This window comes from Pinus tabuliformis, chromosome 8, assembly GCF_031772625.1.
Source record: "Pinus tabuliformis cultivar Carrire ecotype Pingquan chromosome 8, CPIR1, whole genome shotgun sequence".
Classification (NCBI taxonomy): domain Eukaryota; kingdom Viridiplantae; phylum Streptophyta; class Pinopsida; order Pinales; family Pinaceae; genus Pinus; species Pinus tabuliformis.
This window is the reverse complement of record NC_142294.1, coordinates 476168339-476183383: the sequence shown is the minus strand read 5'-3', so window position 1 is coordinate 476183383 and position 15045 is coordinate 476168339. Positions and strand designations below refer to the sequence as shown.

General features: G+C 35.3%; 1 protein-coding gene across 1 annotated transcript; it reads left to right on the top strand.

Annotated features, from left to right (window-relative positions):
* The first annotated feature begins 206 nt into the window (after positions 1 to 206).
* Positions 207 to 1685, top strand: LOC149236129 (uncharacterized). The gene is made up of 2 exons (XM_089372322.1): positions 207 to 365; positions 481 to 1685. The coding sequence occupies exon 2, from the start codon at positions 655 to 657 to the stop codon at positions 1537 to 1539; it is 885 nt and encodes a 294-aa protein (XP_089228448.1). The 5' UTR covers positions 207 to 365; positions 481 to 654; the 3' UTR covers positions 1540 to 1685.
* The last annotated feature ends 13360 nt before the right edge of the window (positions 1686 to 15045 follow it).

The following is a 15045-nucleotide window of genomic DNA, read 5'->3' as shown; positions in this document are numbered from 1 at the left end:
GAGAAATTTAAATTTTTGTAAGGATGTAAAAAACTTATTCAAAATTCCTTTACACCTCTGAATGCAATTGCTAATTATTTAATTATTTGCTAATTATTAAATTATCTTATTATTTCGAAAATTATAAAATAATTTAATAACATCAAACATTGTTATCATCGTAACATCAAAAACAACGCCCAACGTGCCATAGGGAAACATCCATCTCCTTCTTCCATGCCACCTCATAGGATTCCAACCCTCATAAAACCCTAAACCTCATCTCAAATGAAACCCTAAATCCTCGCAGCACAGTGCTCACCTTTGGTCTTCGAAAACGTTTTGCCCTCCGAACCATCTCCGACGATATTCATCCAGACATCCAGGTAGTTATTTCTCTGTTTCTGCTTTTAATTTCAGCAAGGGTACATTTTAATCTGCGATTTCACTGTTGCAAAGATAATGTCTATTAATCGAATATTGAAACGTTTGATAATGAAGGAAGTCCCCCTAGTATCCACTCATGTATCGATCCCAATTTTGCTGTTTCGTCCTCTTCAAATTCATGCAAATCCCCACATAAAAATTGCCAAATTCTGCACGGAAACAGCAACCCCATCCCCAGCTCCACCAGATGGGGGCGTTGTCACAGATTTTTTCATCAACAAATGCGGTATGTCAGAGAAAGATGTTTCAAATGTCCTTAAACTTCAAAAGGGCTTGCTGAATAAACCAAGCCAGGATTTGGAAGAAGTTTTGGAGTTGTTAAGTGAATGTGGTTTGACAACCCCGGCTCACATTCGAAGGGTGGTTCTTGGCAACCCTGGGATTTTCTTATATAAATCCAAAAGGGACTTAAAGTCTAGGCTCAGCTATCTAAGGTCTATCGTCAACAAAGAGGATATCTGCAAGCTTCTTTATACCCATTCACAAATTCTTGATCTGAGTGAGGATAAGCTTGAATCTGCGATTTCAGTCTTGCAAAGATTGGGTATTGAGGGCGACGCATTATCAAAGTTATTAGCAAGGGTACCCCGTCTCCTCACCCATACGGAGGAAAAAGTTATGGAGTCATTTAAAGTGGCTGAGCGTCTGGGGCTTGAAAGGGGATCCAATATATTTGGGTACGGTTTGCTTTGGTGTCTAGGAATGCGAAAAGAAAAGATAGATCGAAAACTGCAATTTTTGAGCAGCTTAGGTTTCTCCGAAAAACAAATTTACAAGCTCTCACGTCAGATGCCGGGGGTCTTGGGACTTTCAGAGGAAAAACTGAAACGGAATGTAGATTTTCTTGTCAAATCACAGGGTCTTCCATTGGATGATATTGTTAGATATTCCAGTCTGTTGACATGTAACTTGGAGACGAGGATAATCCCTCGGTATAGAGTAATGGAGGCCTTGAAGTCCATGCAACTGTTGAAGAGAGAGAGGATTTCTCCAAATATTGTTAAATACACAGACAAAAAGTTCTTGGAACAGTATGTTAATGGGAATCCTGAATATTCCTCTGTTCTGCGGGATATTTACTATGGAGAGAAAGCTGTGAAAGCTAATCGTTGACAAGGAGACTTGCAGTGAGTGTGTTTCAGTCAAAAGGATTCAACGAAAGTTGTGACCAGCTTCAATCAATATGAAGTTCAATCGTTGTGAGCAGCTTCAATCAATATGAGATTTCATTACTGCCTTTACTTGTAGTCTTTTGTGGATTCCTTGGCATAAAGGAAGGGTGCTTGTAGCAGGGGCCAGCTAACAGTTCTGAGAAACAGATTTTAAAACATGAGCGATTCACAGCATTGCTTTTAAACTGAAGGTGCAACTCACCTCCTTCGTTACCTCAGCATGAGAAAGGCAAATGGCCAATATTGATTTGTAATCAACACATACGTGTCTCACAGCAAATACCTCATCTTTGCAAACCATAAACAGAGTTAGCCTCTAATATGAATGGATGTTATTAATGGCTTTAAATGAGTAGTTTAACTCTTATATAATGGCAGATTGCCTTTACTGATATATGCATCCGCATTTTCGATGCAGAACAGTATTTTTGTTTTAATTTCTTAGCAATTTTTGTATATTTCTACCCATTTTCTGTTAGTATTATATGTTTTTTTCAAAGCAAAATATAAAGTCGATATCGATTGTACTGGAACCCTAGTCAAGTATTCAAATGACACAATCATTTTAGGGTTATGCTTTGTTGGGCGATCTTAGTACCTTGCAAGCCTACAAGTTTTTTTTAATGAACCATTGTATTTGTATTTAGACATGGATGATTTCACAACACTATACATAGATATATTTTTTTAATAGAATTTTAAATAATATTTCTGCCAATTTAACATTGCTTATATAGGCTTGTCCTTGTTGTCAAACATGGTTTGGACATGGTTTGGATGGACCGTGGATTGTAACCTAACCTGGATTGTAACCTAACCTAGAGTATAATGCATTTTCATTTGAGTTTTAGTCACAACACTTTTTGTTCTGTTGTGAATTCTTTTGTCATAATGTTTTTATTAAAAAATTGTTAGAAAATCAGTTTATCTGAAATGGGTTTGGAAAAATATTGATTTGTAGAAATGTCATGATTCTTTCGTGTCTTGTTCTTTAGAATGGAGAGCATTGGCATTGGGTGAGTGGTGGTTGGATAGTAGGTCCATGATTTTGAGATATAATTGGATTATCAAGTCTGAATGCCCCTTGGGTATTATGTTTGACTATCTATCAACCACTCATGGATGAGTCAAACTTGCAAATGACAAGTAAACTCTAAGCTATTAAGTAATGAGTCCAACTCATGGGCTAGATGGTGCTATAGATATAAATGAAAAAAAAAGAAAAGAAAAGAAAAACCTCATTTTTAGTGAACTTGTTAATTATAATGAACTCTTAATTCAAACTTTGGCTTTATAAAAAAACAAATAAAGATTGCAGTGAACCTTGTTAATTGTATTGAACTTTTAATTCGAACTTTGACTTTATAAGAAAACAAATAAAGATTGCAGTGAACCTTGTTAATTGATTTGAACTTTTAATTCAAAATTTGACTTTATAAAAAATCAATTAAAGATTGTCCAAACTTTTGACTTTAAAATAAATAAATAGGGATTAGTCAAACTTTAAATGTAAATCTTTGCTAGATATTAAACCTTTAAAAAAAATTGTAGAATCATCCAAGATGAATTAATGCCATATTATATGTCAAAAATGTGTGTGTCTATATATATATATATATATATATATATAGATATATATATATAACTAGATTTTAGATACTCAATTCACCTAATAAATTCTTGATTAGCTTATTAAGAGCATGAAGATAAATTTAATGGCATGCATCTTTAAAAAATGTAACTACCCTTGTGTAGACAATTGGCGAATGAGGGAGCCAAAAAATGTAAGCGCTAATGCACTTGAGATCCTATTGTAGTCTAAACTAGTTTTATTTAGTAATATGTGTGGAACAACCATAAATTAATCATATCAACAACATTCTATAAATTTTAATTAGTTCCACAAACAAGAATACAAAGATCATCTCATCATCAAAGAACAACATGCATGTCACATGCATATGCACTCACCCACATATATTACACACAAGTAGTCTACACAATATCCAAAATAATGCATAAAATTCATTAGTTTCCAAGCCACATATAAGACAATTCATCAAGTCAATGAAGGACAAACAACCAAATTATATAGAAAATAAATCCATACAAAATAGGGCATCACATACTCCCTCTCTTTGAGAAACTTAAACTTTATTTTGAAATTATTATGCAAATACATGAAGCTTGTACCTTGTCAAATTTTATTCTAAATAATTACATTTTGGTGTCATTTATATCATGTTAAATATCATAAAGAATTGACCATTTCACTACTTTAGTTTCTTTCAAATTTCATGTATTTCTATAAAATTATAAGCATAATCTCATATTAACACCCATTATACAAGCCCTATGTGATAACAAACTAATGCATTATTTCATATAATCCATTCCAAATGATTGTTTCAAGTATTTATTGCTTGTTTCAAATATCATTATTAAGCATGACTTAAGTGGTTGCCATGTTGTATGAGGGAAGTCTTGGCTAACATTTGAATTACTTAAAGCTAGTATTTGGTTTCACCTCAAATCTATGTATTATTCGTTATTCATGTTCATTTATGGTAATTTTCGTGGGTATCTTGTTTTAATCGGTTTTATTCAATGATGTCACACATGACCATCATAATTGTAAACAAAACTTTGCATAGATGTGTGCTCACCATCACCTTATCATATGCAGTGATTGCTAGCTCATCAATTATTACAACAATCATCATCTCATTTATTTGGCAATCACAAAGCTTACAAAGCTTCAAAAGCTCATATGTCAATTCCATATGTAATGTTAATTGTTATACATGTGATCATACAAATAATATTACTTAACAAAAAGGAATGGGTTCAATGATGACAATTTGTCTAATTAATTTAGTGACAACTATTATTCAACCAACTTGTAGAGCATTTAAAGAATAAGATAATTTTCAACAACATTTGAGTAAAACAAGATTTCTCATTACTTTTTTTTAGCAACTATCTTGACTAAGGGATTCTTTCTATTTCATAAAAGATTCAATGTCAATAAGTTCAACATGATTGCCAAGCTTACAACTCTCACAAATAAGACTTGCACCAATGTTTGGTAAATAACTTGTGCATATAAGAATAAAGATCTACCCAAACAAGGTTAAACAAAGGTAGCAATCCATATAACTATGATCTTGTCAAACATGGTTGACTTTTTGTCAGACATGGTTGATTTAAAATCCAACCTCTTAATGAATATGGAGGTATTAAAACACTATGGAAGTTTCCTTACTTCACAAGTGAGATAATCCTATTACACATTGCAAGAACAATTTGGAATCTTTAATCTGATACTTATCATTAATGTCAACAAGATTTTGAACAACAGTGCACATGTGAACAAAATATTGAAGTTATTGAGTTAAAATTTTACTCTCAATACCATCACTACATCACAACCATCCATTATGTAGGTACAAAGTCTGACCACAAGTTCACAACCATGACTTAAAAGATAATCTCACTTCTTTACCTTGTTGATACCATCCTTTTTTTTTTCAATATCATTTTATTTTGTATGAGGAATACACATATTTTGGTCCTTAAGATGCTACTCACACAAGGCTCAGAGCCCTTATAAGAAATACTCTTTATGAGCCCAACAAGTTGCATGCAAAATTTGAACTCAAGTAGGGAAAATAACACATTTCTCCTAACTACCCAAGCTAAACCCAATTGACCAAATGTAACCATCATTACATAAAGGAGAAAGCATTGATTCAACCATAACTACATTCAACAATGTGCAAAAGAATGCAACAATGGTGATCTTCGGACTAATTATTGACTCATTAGTCTCAAGAGTTTACACTCTTCCCATTTGATTCATGAATCTGCATTACTACACCTATCCTTTAAGCTTAATGCAAGGAGCAGTAAACCCATACATCTAAAATTTTAAAAGTATCGCTACAAAATATGGGCATTCAATACCGAGATCCTTTCATGAGACGAAAGTTTTTCTTAAATATTTGTATTGCGTAAACCATCAATATAAGTGGGAAGGAATGGGGGAAGGTTCTAGTCACTCCCATAAAGTTGACCATTGGTAAGAAGAGGGGGAGTCACTAACAAACTCCTTGTGGAGTCTTCTTTGCTTTTCATTTCATTTCATTTGATATTAAATCCATGGAATGCCATGTAATTTCATTTCATGAGTTGTGATTGGAGATAGAAAATCTCTATATAACATCACAACAGTGCAAACAAATCTATAAGCAAAGCTCACTCACTATGCTACATTTGCTTCATAATTGTGAGTGAGAATTCCTTTGTTTGTCTTGTTGATTACATAGAGTTGTGACTCTAGAAATATAAATGGCTCTAAAGTTAACTGCAAAAGTGTTGGTCAATGTCATTGAGGGTAAGGCAGTGGCGGCTAGTGGTGTGTTTGATAATTGATTAGTGGTATGATGGAATATAAATTGGAGGAATGCAAATGTTGGTTCTCCATAAAATTTATCTCATCTGTCCTCCACATAAGCAACTATCATTCTCCATGGTTTATTATATTATCAATTATTCCAAGCTCTACATATGGGAGGTATAATTATAACTAACATCCATTCTTGTTCCCTTTTCTTGTACAGTTTAAAGTATTACTACTTTTGTTTCCTTTACATAAATGAAAATGATTATTACATTTATCTAACTAACTGAATAAATGAGATCTCTACCTTATGGGGTTTGTGCTAGTCTAGTTTGAAGAATACAACAAGCTCATATACCCAGATGTTGGCATCCAAGTGTATGACATCATCAATCACCTCTTTGATCTACTAGATAACCATTTTTATGTTGTGGTGGACTACTTATGTGAGAAGACATGGGCCCACACTCCACAATACAAGATTGGTTACTACCAACAATGCACAAAGAAGGTGCAATACCTTCTATTTCATAGTTAAGAAGGACTCACTTCCAAGTGAAATAGGGCTTGAGCTAGAGGTGTGTATAGTCTATACAATGTTCCCTCACAAACCCCAATCATCCTTTCTTCATTGATACTAGAGCCCTTATCCCAAACCAAAACCTTGCCATTAACAAAATCAACTTTATTACCCTTATCCTCTAGACTAGAAATAGAAAGTATTTTTCTTCAAACCTAGAACATATAAGATGTTGTTGAGGTGAATGTTTCCACCTGGTTCAAGCTCCATTGATATATACTAATGCCTTTCATTGGATAGCATTTTTTGTCTCCAAGTTCGATAGAGTGAGATGAATTTCCTTTTGACAAGGTTTGAATTTGATTGTATCCTCCTGTCATGTGGTTGGAGGCACCACTATCAATAACCCATACATTTTCATATTTGAAGGCGCCGAATAGAGCAAAGAACATGTTTCCTTCTACTTCTTTCTTTACTAGCTTGGGGATGATCTTCAATATGTAGTTCTTGATGGAGATAACAAGATTTCCAAGAAAACTGAAAGCCTTCTTCATGATTCTTGACATTGTGCCAGCTAACTTGTGATCTTTAGTCTCCTTGTTGCACCTTAGCTCTGATACCATGTTGGAAAATATGGAGACTTAGTAATTATAACTTATTTTTCTTCACTTGATAATTACTTGTGATGTTAGATGTTCTTATATTACTCTTTGATTATGTTCACCAAGCAATAAAAAAAAAACAATAAGTTCACAAAGAGACATAGTACACTAGAAATAGACTCCAAGATAGGGCAAGACCCCTCTAAGGGGAAAACTTGGAAAATACTTCTCTACTTCTTTATAATATGCTTACAAAAGAGACTTCAAATATCCAAAGACCCAAGCCAACAAACCTTGCAAGATCCAAGTCATCCTCCAACAAGATTTTCAAAACAACTTCCAGAACTTCGATACATCAACCCAACAACTGAAACTTCGAACCTGCAATTTCAACCTCCAGCAACTGGCCCAAAATTTCATCCTCTTGAAGTTGGCAGCTTCACAAACCCTAGCGAGACAAAGAGAAATATAACACTTGACAAACTTCAATTTTTGTTCTTCATCCTCCAACGACTCTTCACTATTGCAAATAAAACTTGTGTGAGATGTGTGTCCAATTGAGGTCAAGCTTCCCTCTATTTATAGCCTTTCTTAAGGGTCAAATTTCCCTCCCTTAGGGCGACTTGTCTTTACTCTTAGGCCTACTTGATATTGGGTTTATCCATGGATTTTACATGATAAAATAAATATTTTTCCTCATTACAATGAGTCCAAATGGGACTATGACACATGAACAATATTATTCTTTATCATAGAAATACCTAGAAGGCTTAAAAAGCATGAAGAACATGCTTTTGACTCAAACTAGAGTATGAAATCCATAATCCAAAATAAAATATAATCTCTTTCTTTTATTTTTATTTCTTTATAAAGAATATACAATGTCATGATTACAACTACATCATAATGAAGACCAACCCTAGTTACAATTTTCAACACTCCCTCTTAATTAGGGAGGTATTCATGGTACAAGGAATCTCAATATTGAAGCATTCCCATAAGAAGAGTCAGGTTGATAAGCCACCTTTTGTCATAACCAACATTGTCACTAAAGGTATTTACTAGCCAAGCTCATCTTTAACTATGAGCATTATGATGGGAGGCTTTACATGAGCTGCCACACTACCTCTCAAGGTACACACCCCATCCAGATGTCTACAAGGTATGTTCTTTTAGGACGATTCTTATCTTGGACTCCCAAACCTGGATCCTCAAATAGTATCTGTCCTCTTCGAATACTCTTATCTTGGATTCCCTACCTCATATTTAAAGAGCATAGGTCACCAACTTCTTTCTATGGATTTTTTAATCCATAAGTTTCAATCTAGATGTTTATTCAATCCTCCAGAGTCCATTTTTTTCTTTATGGCCTTCACTAAGACTTATGGTTGTTATTCCTAGTCTACTGCATGACCCATAAAGACAAGAACTATTTGATATCACTCCCTCTCAACCACAAAAGAGATATCCGCCAAACCAAGCTTACCTCTCAGGTACTCAAGCTTCTTGTTTGGTAATGCTTTAGTCAATATGTCAACTACCTGCTCATTTGTAGGTAGATAGTGCAGATCCACGACCCTATCTCATACCAATCCTCTGATGTAGTGGTACTTGTTATTTATATCCTTTGTCTTAGCATGAAATACCCCCTCTTCTTTCAACTTTATGCAACTGTGATTATCACAATGTATCCATGTAGGGATGAGCAATCCTTCAAACAACTCTGATAACAACTTCCTGAGCCAAACTGATTCACTGTAGACTTCACTTGTAGCAACATATTCAACGTCAGCACTCCTCAAATCGATTGTATCCCGCTTTCTGCTCATCCATGAAACCATGGAAGGTCCAAGGCTGAAGCATCCTCCTGTTGTGCTCCTTTCATCTGTCTCACTACCACACCAAGTTGAATTTGTATATCCCATGAGTTGGATTTCATTCCTAGTATACTTGAGGTAGTGCTGGATGGTTCCACACAAGTATCTTAAGGTATGCTTATTTGCAATCCAATAATCATGCTTTGGCTCCATCTGAAACCAACTAAGGACATTTACTGCAAAACAAATGTATGGCCTGGTATTCACCAGATACATGAAGGACCCAACCAATTTCCTGTAGCAAGTAGGATCTACCGGACTAGACTCTAAATGCTTCAACCTTTTGCAATTTGTAACCATAGGAGCCATCATAAGTTCACAAACCATCATGTCAACCCTCTAAAGCCTCTTAATCACATATTTACATTGATCTAGGACATATCTCTCTCGGTTTTTGCCATACTTCTATTCCCAAGTAATAATGCATAATTCCAAGATCCTTCATATCAAATTCAACTCCTAACTACGTCTTGCATTCTTGAATTAGTCGATCTACACGTGTAATTAGTAGATCATCCACATATCAGAGTATAATAATTGGTTCTTTCCTGACCACCTTGGTTTATAGATTTTGATCTGCATAACTCTTGGTAAAAACAAGTCTCAAGAGGTATGCATACATTCTTGCATACCATGCTCTCAGTGCTTGCTTCAAGATATATAGAGCCTTCTTCAACCTGCACACACAAGTTTCCCTCTGATTTATTTCAAATCTTTGAGGCCGCTCAATATAGAGTTCTTCATCAATGGTCCCATTCAGGAAATTTTTTCTTGACATCCATTTGGAATGATCCGTCCCATAGAAGCAACCAACGAAAAAAGTAATCTTATTATCATATACCTAGTTGTGGGAGAAAATGTTTCTTCATAATTAATCCCTTCTTTCTGTGAGAAACTCCTTTCTACAAACCTTGCTTTATATTTCTCGATGCTCCCATCTGCAACATGCTTTATTTTATAATAAATTTTGAAGTGACTATCGATTTGTCGCTCGGCCTAGGGACAATCTCCCATACATCGTCCTTCATTATTGGCTGGTATTCTTCCTCCATTTCATTCTTCCATTCTTGATGCTTAGTAGCATCCTCATAGGAGGAAGGTTTTGCCTCAAATAGCTTTGTCATGTATGCAACATATCCAGAATACCTCTTTGTTCTCTTACTTTCCCGGATGTCCCTGATGTTGTATGTACTTTTGCCTCTTGAGTAGTAGTTTTCAACCAAATATGTTGTTTCCGATTTTCTGGAACAATTGTTGTATAGGCTCACAAGGGCCTTCAACATTTTCTTGAGTTGATCCTGGTTCTTGACCATCGTTGTCCTTAGAGATATCTTCAAAGATAGGAACTTCTTCACTAGAGTCAACTGGTACATGCTTCAATTTCTTCTAAGCTATGTTTTCATCTAAGATGACATCCCTACTTGCCACTATTCTATAGGTTTTAGATGAAACACTATACCCCATAAAGATGCCCCTTAAATTAATAAGATCTAGCTTCTTTCTTTTATCCATGGGTACATGAATGTACACATGACACCCAAAATATACGAAGATGATCCACACGTGGCTTCTTTCTTGTAAATGCTTCTTCTAGTGTCATGTTATTGAGCACCCTATGAGGACTTCGATTTTGCAAGTAAACAATCGTCATACATTCCTCTCCCCATAGGAACTGGGGGACATCTTGAGCATGTAGCATGGCTCAGACACATTATTCAATAGTACGATTCTTCCTTTCTGCCACTCCATTCTATTTAGGATTATAGGGAATAATGAGTTGCCTCACGATTCCTACCTCCTTGTAGAAAACTATTAATTCTTTGGAGGAGTATTGTCCACCATTATTTGACCTTAGAATTTTGATCTTCTCCTACGTTAGGTTTTCCACTTCATTCTTGAAATTCAGAAACTTTTCAAATACCTTGTCCTTGTTCTAATTGAGAAGGTATAACCAAGTCTTCCTTGAATAATCATCAATGAAGGTTACATATTATTGATGCCCACCAAGAGACTTAACTGCCATAGGTCCACATACATCTGAGTGTATGAGATCCAAAATTTTAGTAGATCTAGTTTCACTATTTGCAAATGATTTCTTTACATTCTTGCATAGAGAACATCCCTTATAGGTTCCTTCATGGTCTTCCTTTATCTTGGGGATGTCATTGACCATTTGACTCATAGATGGAAAAATATTATAATGAAGGTGTCCATACCTTCTATGCCATAGTTTGGAAGGACTCACTTTCAAGTGAACTAGGGCTTTAGCTAGAGGTGTATATAGTCTATACAATTTTCCCTCACAAACCCAAATCATCCTTGCTTCATTGATACTAGAGCCCTTATCCAAAACCAAAACCTTTCTATCAACAAAAGAAACTCTATTACCCTTTCTTCTAGATAAGAAATAGAAAGTATATTTTCTTCAAACTTGGAACATATAAGATGTTGAGGTGAATGTTTCCACCTGATTTGAGCTCCAATGATGTATACCCAATGCCTTATTGCATAGCATTTATTGTGTCCAAGTTCGATAGAGTGAGGTGAGTTTCCTTTTGACAAGGTCTGAAGTTGATTTTATTTTCCTGTCATGTGTCCGGAGGCACAACTATTGATAACCCATACATTTTCATCTTTGAAGGCACCCGATAAAGTGACGAACATGTTTCCTTCTACTTCTTACTTTATTAGCTTGGGGATGATCTTCAATATGTAGTTCTTGATGGAGATAGAAATTTTTCCAAGAAACTTGAAACCATTCTTCATGATTCGTGACATTGTGCCAACTAACTTGTGATCTTGAGTCTCCTTCTTGCACATTAGCTCTAATACCATGTTCGAAAATATGGAGACTTGATAATTCTAACTTATTTTCCTTAACTTGATAATTACTTGTGATGTTAGATGTTCTTTTATTACTTCTTTGATTATGTTCATCAAACAATCATCAAAAATAAGAAGATCACAAAGAGACAAAGTACACCATCAATAGGCTCCTAGTCTGGGAAAAACTCAGAAAATTCTTCTCTTCTTCTTTAGAAATTCTTACAAACGAGACTTCCAAGATCCAAAGACCCAAGTCAGCCCCTAGAAATAATTGTTTCAGAACAACTTCCAGAACTTCGATACTACAACTTCAGCCCCAACAACAGAATTTTGGCCTCCAACAACTACCGTAGAATTTCATCTAATTGAAGCTGACAACTTCACAAACCCTAGCGAGGTAAAGAGAAAGATAACCCTTGACAAACTTCAATTTCTGCTCCTCTTCTTAATCCTCCAGCTACTATTTTTACCTTCTCTATTGCAGATATAACTTATGTGAGTTGTGTGTCCAAATGAGGTCGAGCTCCCCTTTATTTATATCCTTTCTTGAGGGTTGATTTGCCATCCCTTAGGCTAACTTGTCGGTGCTCTTTGACTGACTTGGTAGTAGGTTTATCCATGGATTTTACATGATAAAATAAATATTTTTCTTCACTACAATGAGTCCAAATGGGACTATGGCACATGACCAATATTATTCTTTATCCTAGAAAAACCTAGAAAGTCCTAGATGACCTAAAAAGCATGAAGAACATGCTTTTGAGTCAAACTAGAGTATGAAACCCATACTCTGAAATAAAATATAATTTCTCTTTCTTTCATTTTTATTTCTTTATAAATAATATACAATGTCATGATTACAATTACATCATAATGAAGATCAACCCTAGTTACAATTTTCAACACCACCTCCCATGTCATTTTCAGAGTTGGACTAATTAAGCATATTCTTCATCAAGGTGTATAATCACATTCACTTGGCATATAATCTTAGATTGGCCATGCTCTAGTGCCACATGAAGAAAGTGGATTTTGACAAATTGAAAGCCGTCCATACTACACTGTTGTAAGTATTTTCATCTTGCTCCAAATCAGATTAAATATGTCTTATAACTTTTGAAAAGAATATCCCATATGTCAAATGTAATGGTGGTTGTGGAGGGATCAAAACCATGGAGGTACATAAGAAAGGAGTAGAGTATGGATAGGGGTGATACAAAGATGTTGGTAAAGAAGTGGTGGGATATCTATAATAATATATCCTTAGGCTTAAAATCATATAATTTAATACTTGATTTGGAGACCCACTATTGGTTGTGTTGTAAAATGCAACAAGAAAATTCTAATTTAATTTTGTCCTTGAATTAAATTCTAATTCTAATTCTCATTGCAACTTGTAATAGTTAACTAAGTTAATTTGACTTAGTGTCTTAGGAGTCTATCTAGAGTCATGTAGATTGGTTCCTAAATTTTAGGGGCCCAGGTTGAGTTCTTTTGAGTTGTAATTATTTAATTCAGTTTAACTCAGTTAAATTCAATTAAACTAGTTCCAACTAATGGAGGAATTAGCAAAAGATCCAGTAGTGGGGTGTAACCTGTAGTAGTGGGGTGTAACTTGTAGTAGTGGGGTGTAGCCAACACTGCTCAACCAGTGAACCAAAGATTAAATCATAATTAAGTCATCAATGTCAGATAAGAGAAAAACCCAGTTGAGATTAGAATTCAGGGTCAATGTAATATCAATTATAAAATCATTTAAATTAAACTAATGGTGCATGCAATAAGAGGAAGGCATATTGATGGATTGCGCAGTTATGGATGAGGAATTTCCCAATTAAATATAGGCTAATTCCATAGGAAACTGCACAAGAAAATAGGAGCTTGGAAGGCAACATATTTGGCTAAGTATTCGTTGGAGCTTGTTTGTGAAGCAGTGAGATAGATTAAAATTGTGTAGAGGTTGCTCGGGTTTGAGAAAAGCATTTGAATCTTCTCATATTTTCTTATTAATACAATATACAGATAGCATGGGTTTTAAGTTGTGGCTTTCCCCATAAATTTATTGTGTTATGTGTGATTTAATTCTTTCTCATTTATGCATTGTGATTTCATCGATTGTTTATTGTTTCCACTCACGAGTAGAGTAGATTCAAGTCAGTTGTTTTAGCATATTACAATCTGCAATTTGAATATACAAGGAATTTCTACATGGTATAAGATATGAAATCACTATAGAAGAGAAGAATACGAGTTTTTCTTTTACAGGAGAAATCGAATTTGCAGTATCATACTTCAGAGCCAGCAAGATGTTGTTCTATAGATTGAGACTTGAATATGCCCTTGTGTGTAGTTCGAACTATATTGCTTGGAAGGATATGATGGAGGCAGTGTTGGAAGTAAACAGTGTTGAGGAATTCATAGACAATGACATTCCTAAGCTAGCCGATGCTCAGGATCTGGAAGAGTGGAGAAAGTGTGTGGCATAGGCGAGAAGGATTATCCTAGAAGGAGTTCGATATCATATTGTCTTGAACCTCCATGGTAAGGAAACTTCATTTTCAATGTGGAAGGCATTGATGGACCTATTTCAAAACAACAATGACCACATGAAGTTGGCACTGAAGGACAAGCTCAAAAAGATCAAGATGGAGAAGGGCAACATAATACCAAAGTACTTGATCAAGTTCACCCAATGTTGGGATGAGCTTGGAAGTGTCGGTGTTACAGTTGCTGGGGATGATGTGGTGAGCCTAGCACTTCTAGGGATTCCCAAGAGTTGGCACAACTACCAGCACTCAGTTAATGGGAGGGAGAAGCTACCAGAGTGGGAGTGATTATGGTCCGACTTGGTACAAGAAGATATTCGACGGAACACTAGGGATGGATCCTCATCGAAGAATGATGATGAGGAGAACTATGACTTAGTTGGGAAGGCGAAGAAGGGGAAGGGAAATTCATCTCATTCCAAATAAGATTCCAATCAGGGCGACAAGAAGAAGGACATGTCGAAGATTAAATGTTTTCACTTTCACGAGCTAGAACACTATGCTACAAAGTTTCCAGGCAAGAAGGACAGTAAGAAGCCCTTAGGAGGAGCGACAAATGAACCACTTGCTTCACAATTAGAACTAAATTTATTCCTCATCGCTTGCGTGGTGATATCAGTGATGGGTAGGGTGTGGTACCTAGATAGTGAAGCCTCATTCCATATAATCGAAAG

Excerpts from the sequence above, each read along its gene's own strand:
- LOC149236129 (XM_089372322.1), top strand. The coding sequence starts at position 655 with ATGTCAGAGAAAGATGTTTCAAATGTCCTTAAACTTCAAAAGGGCTTG.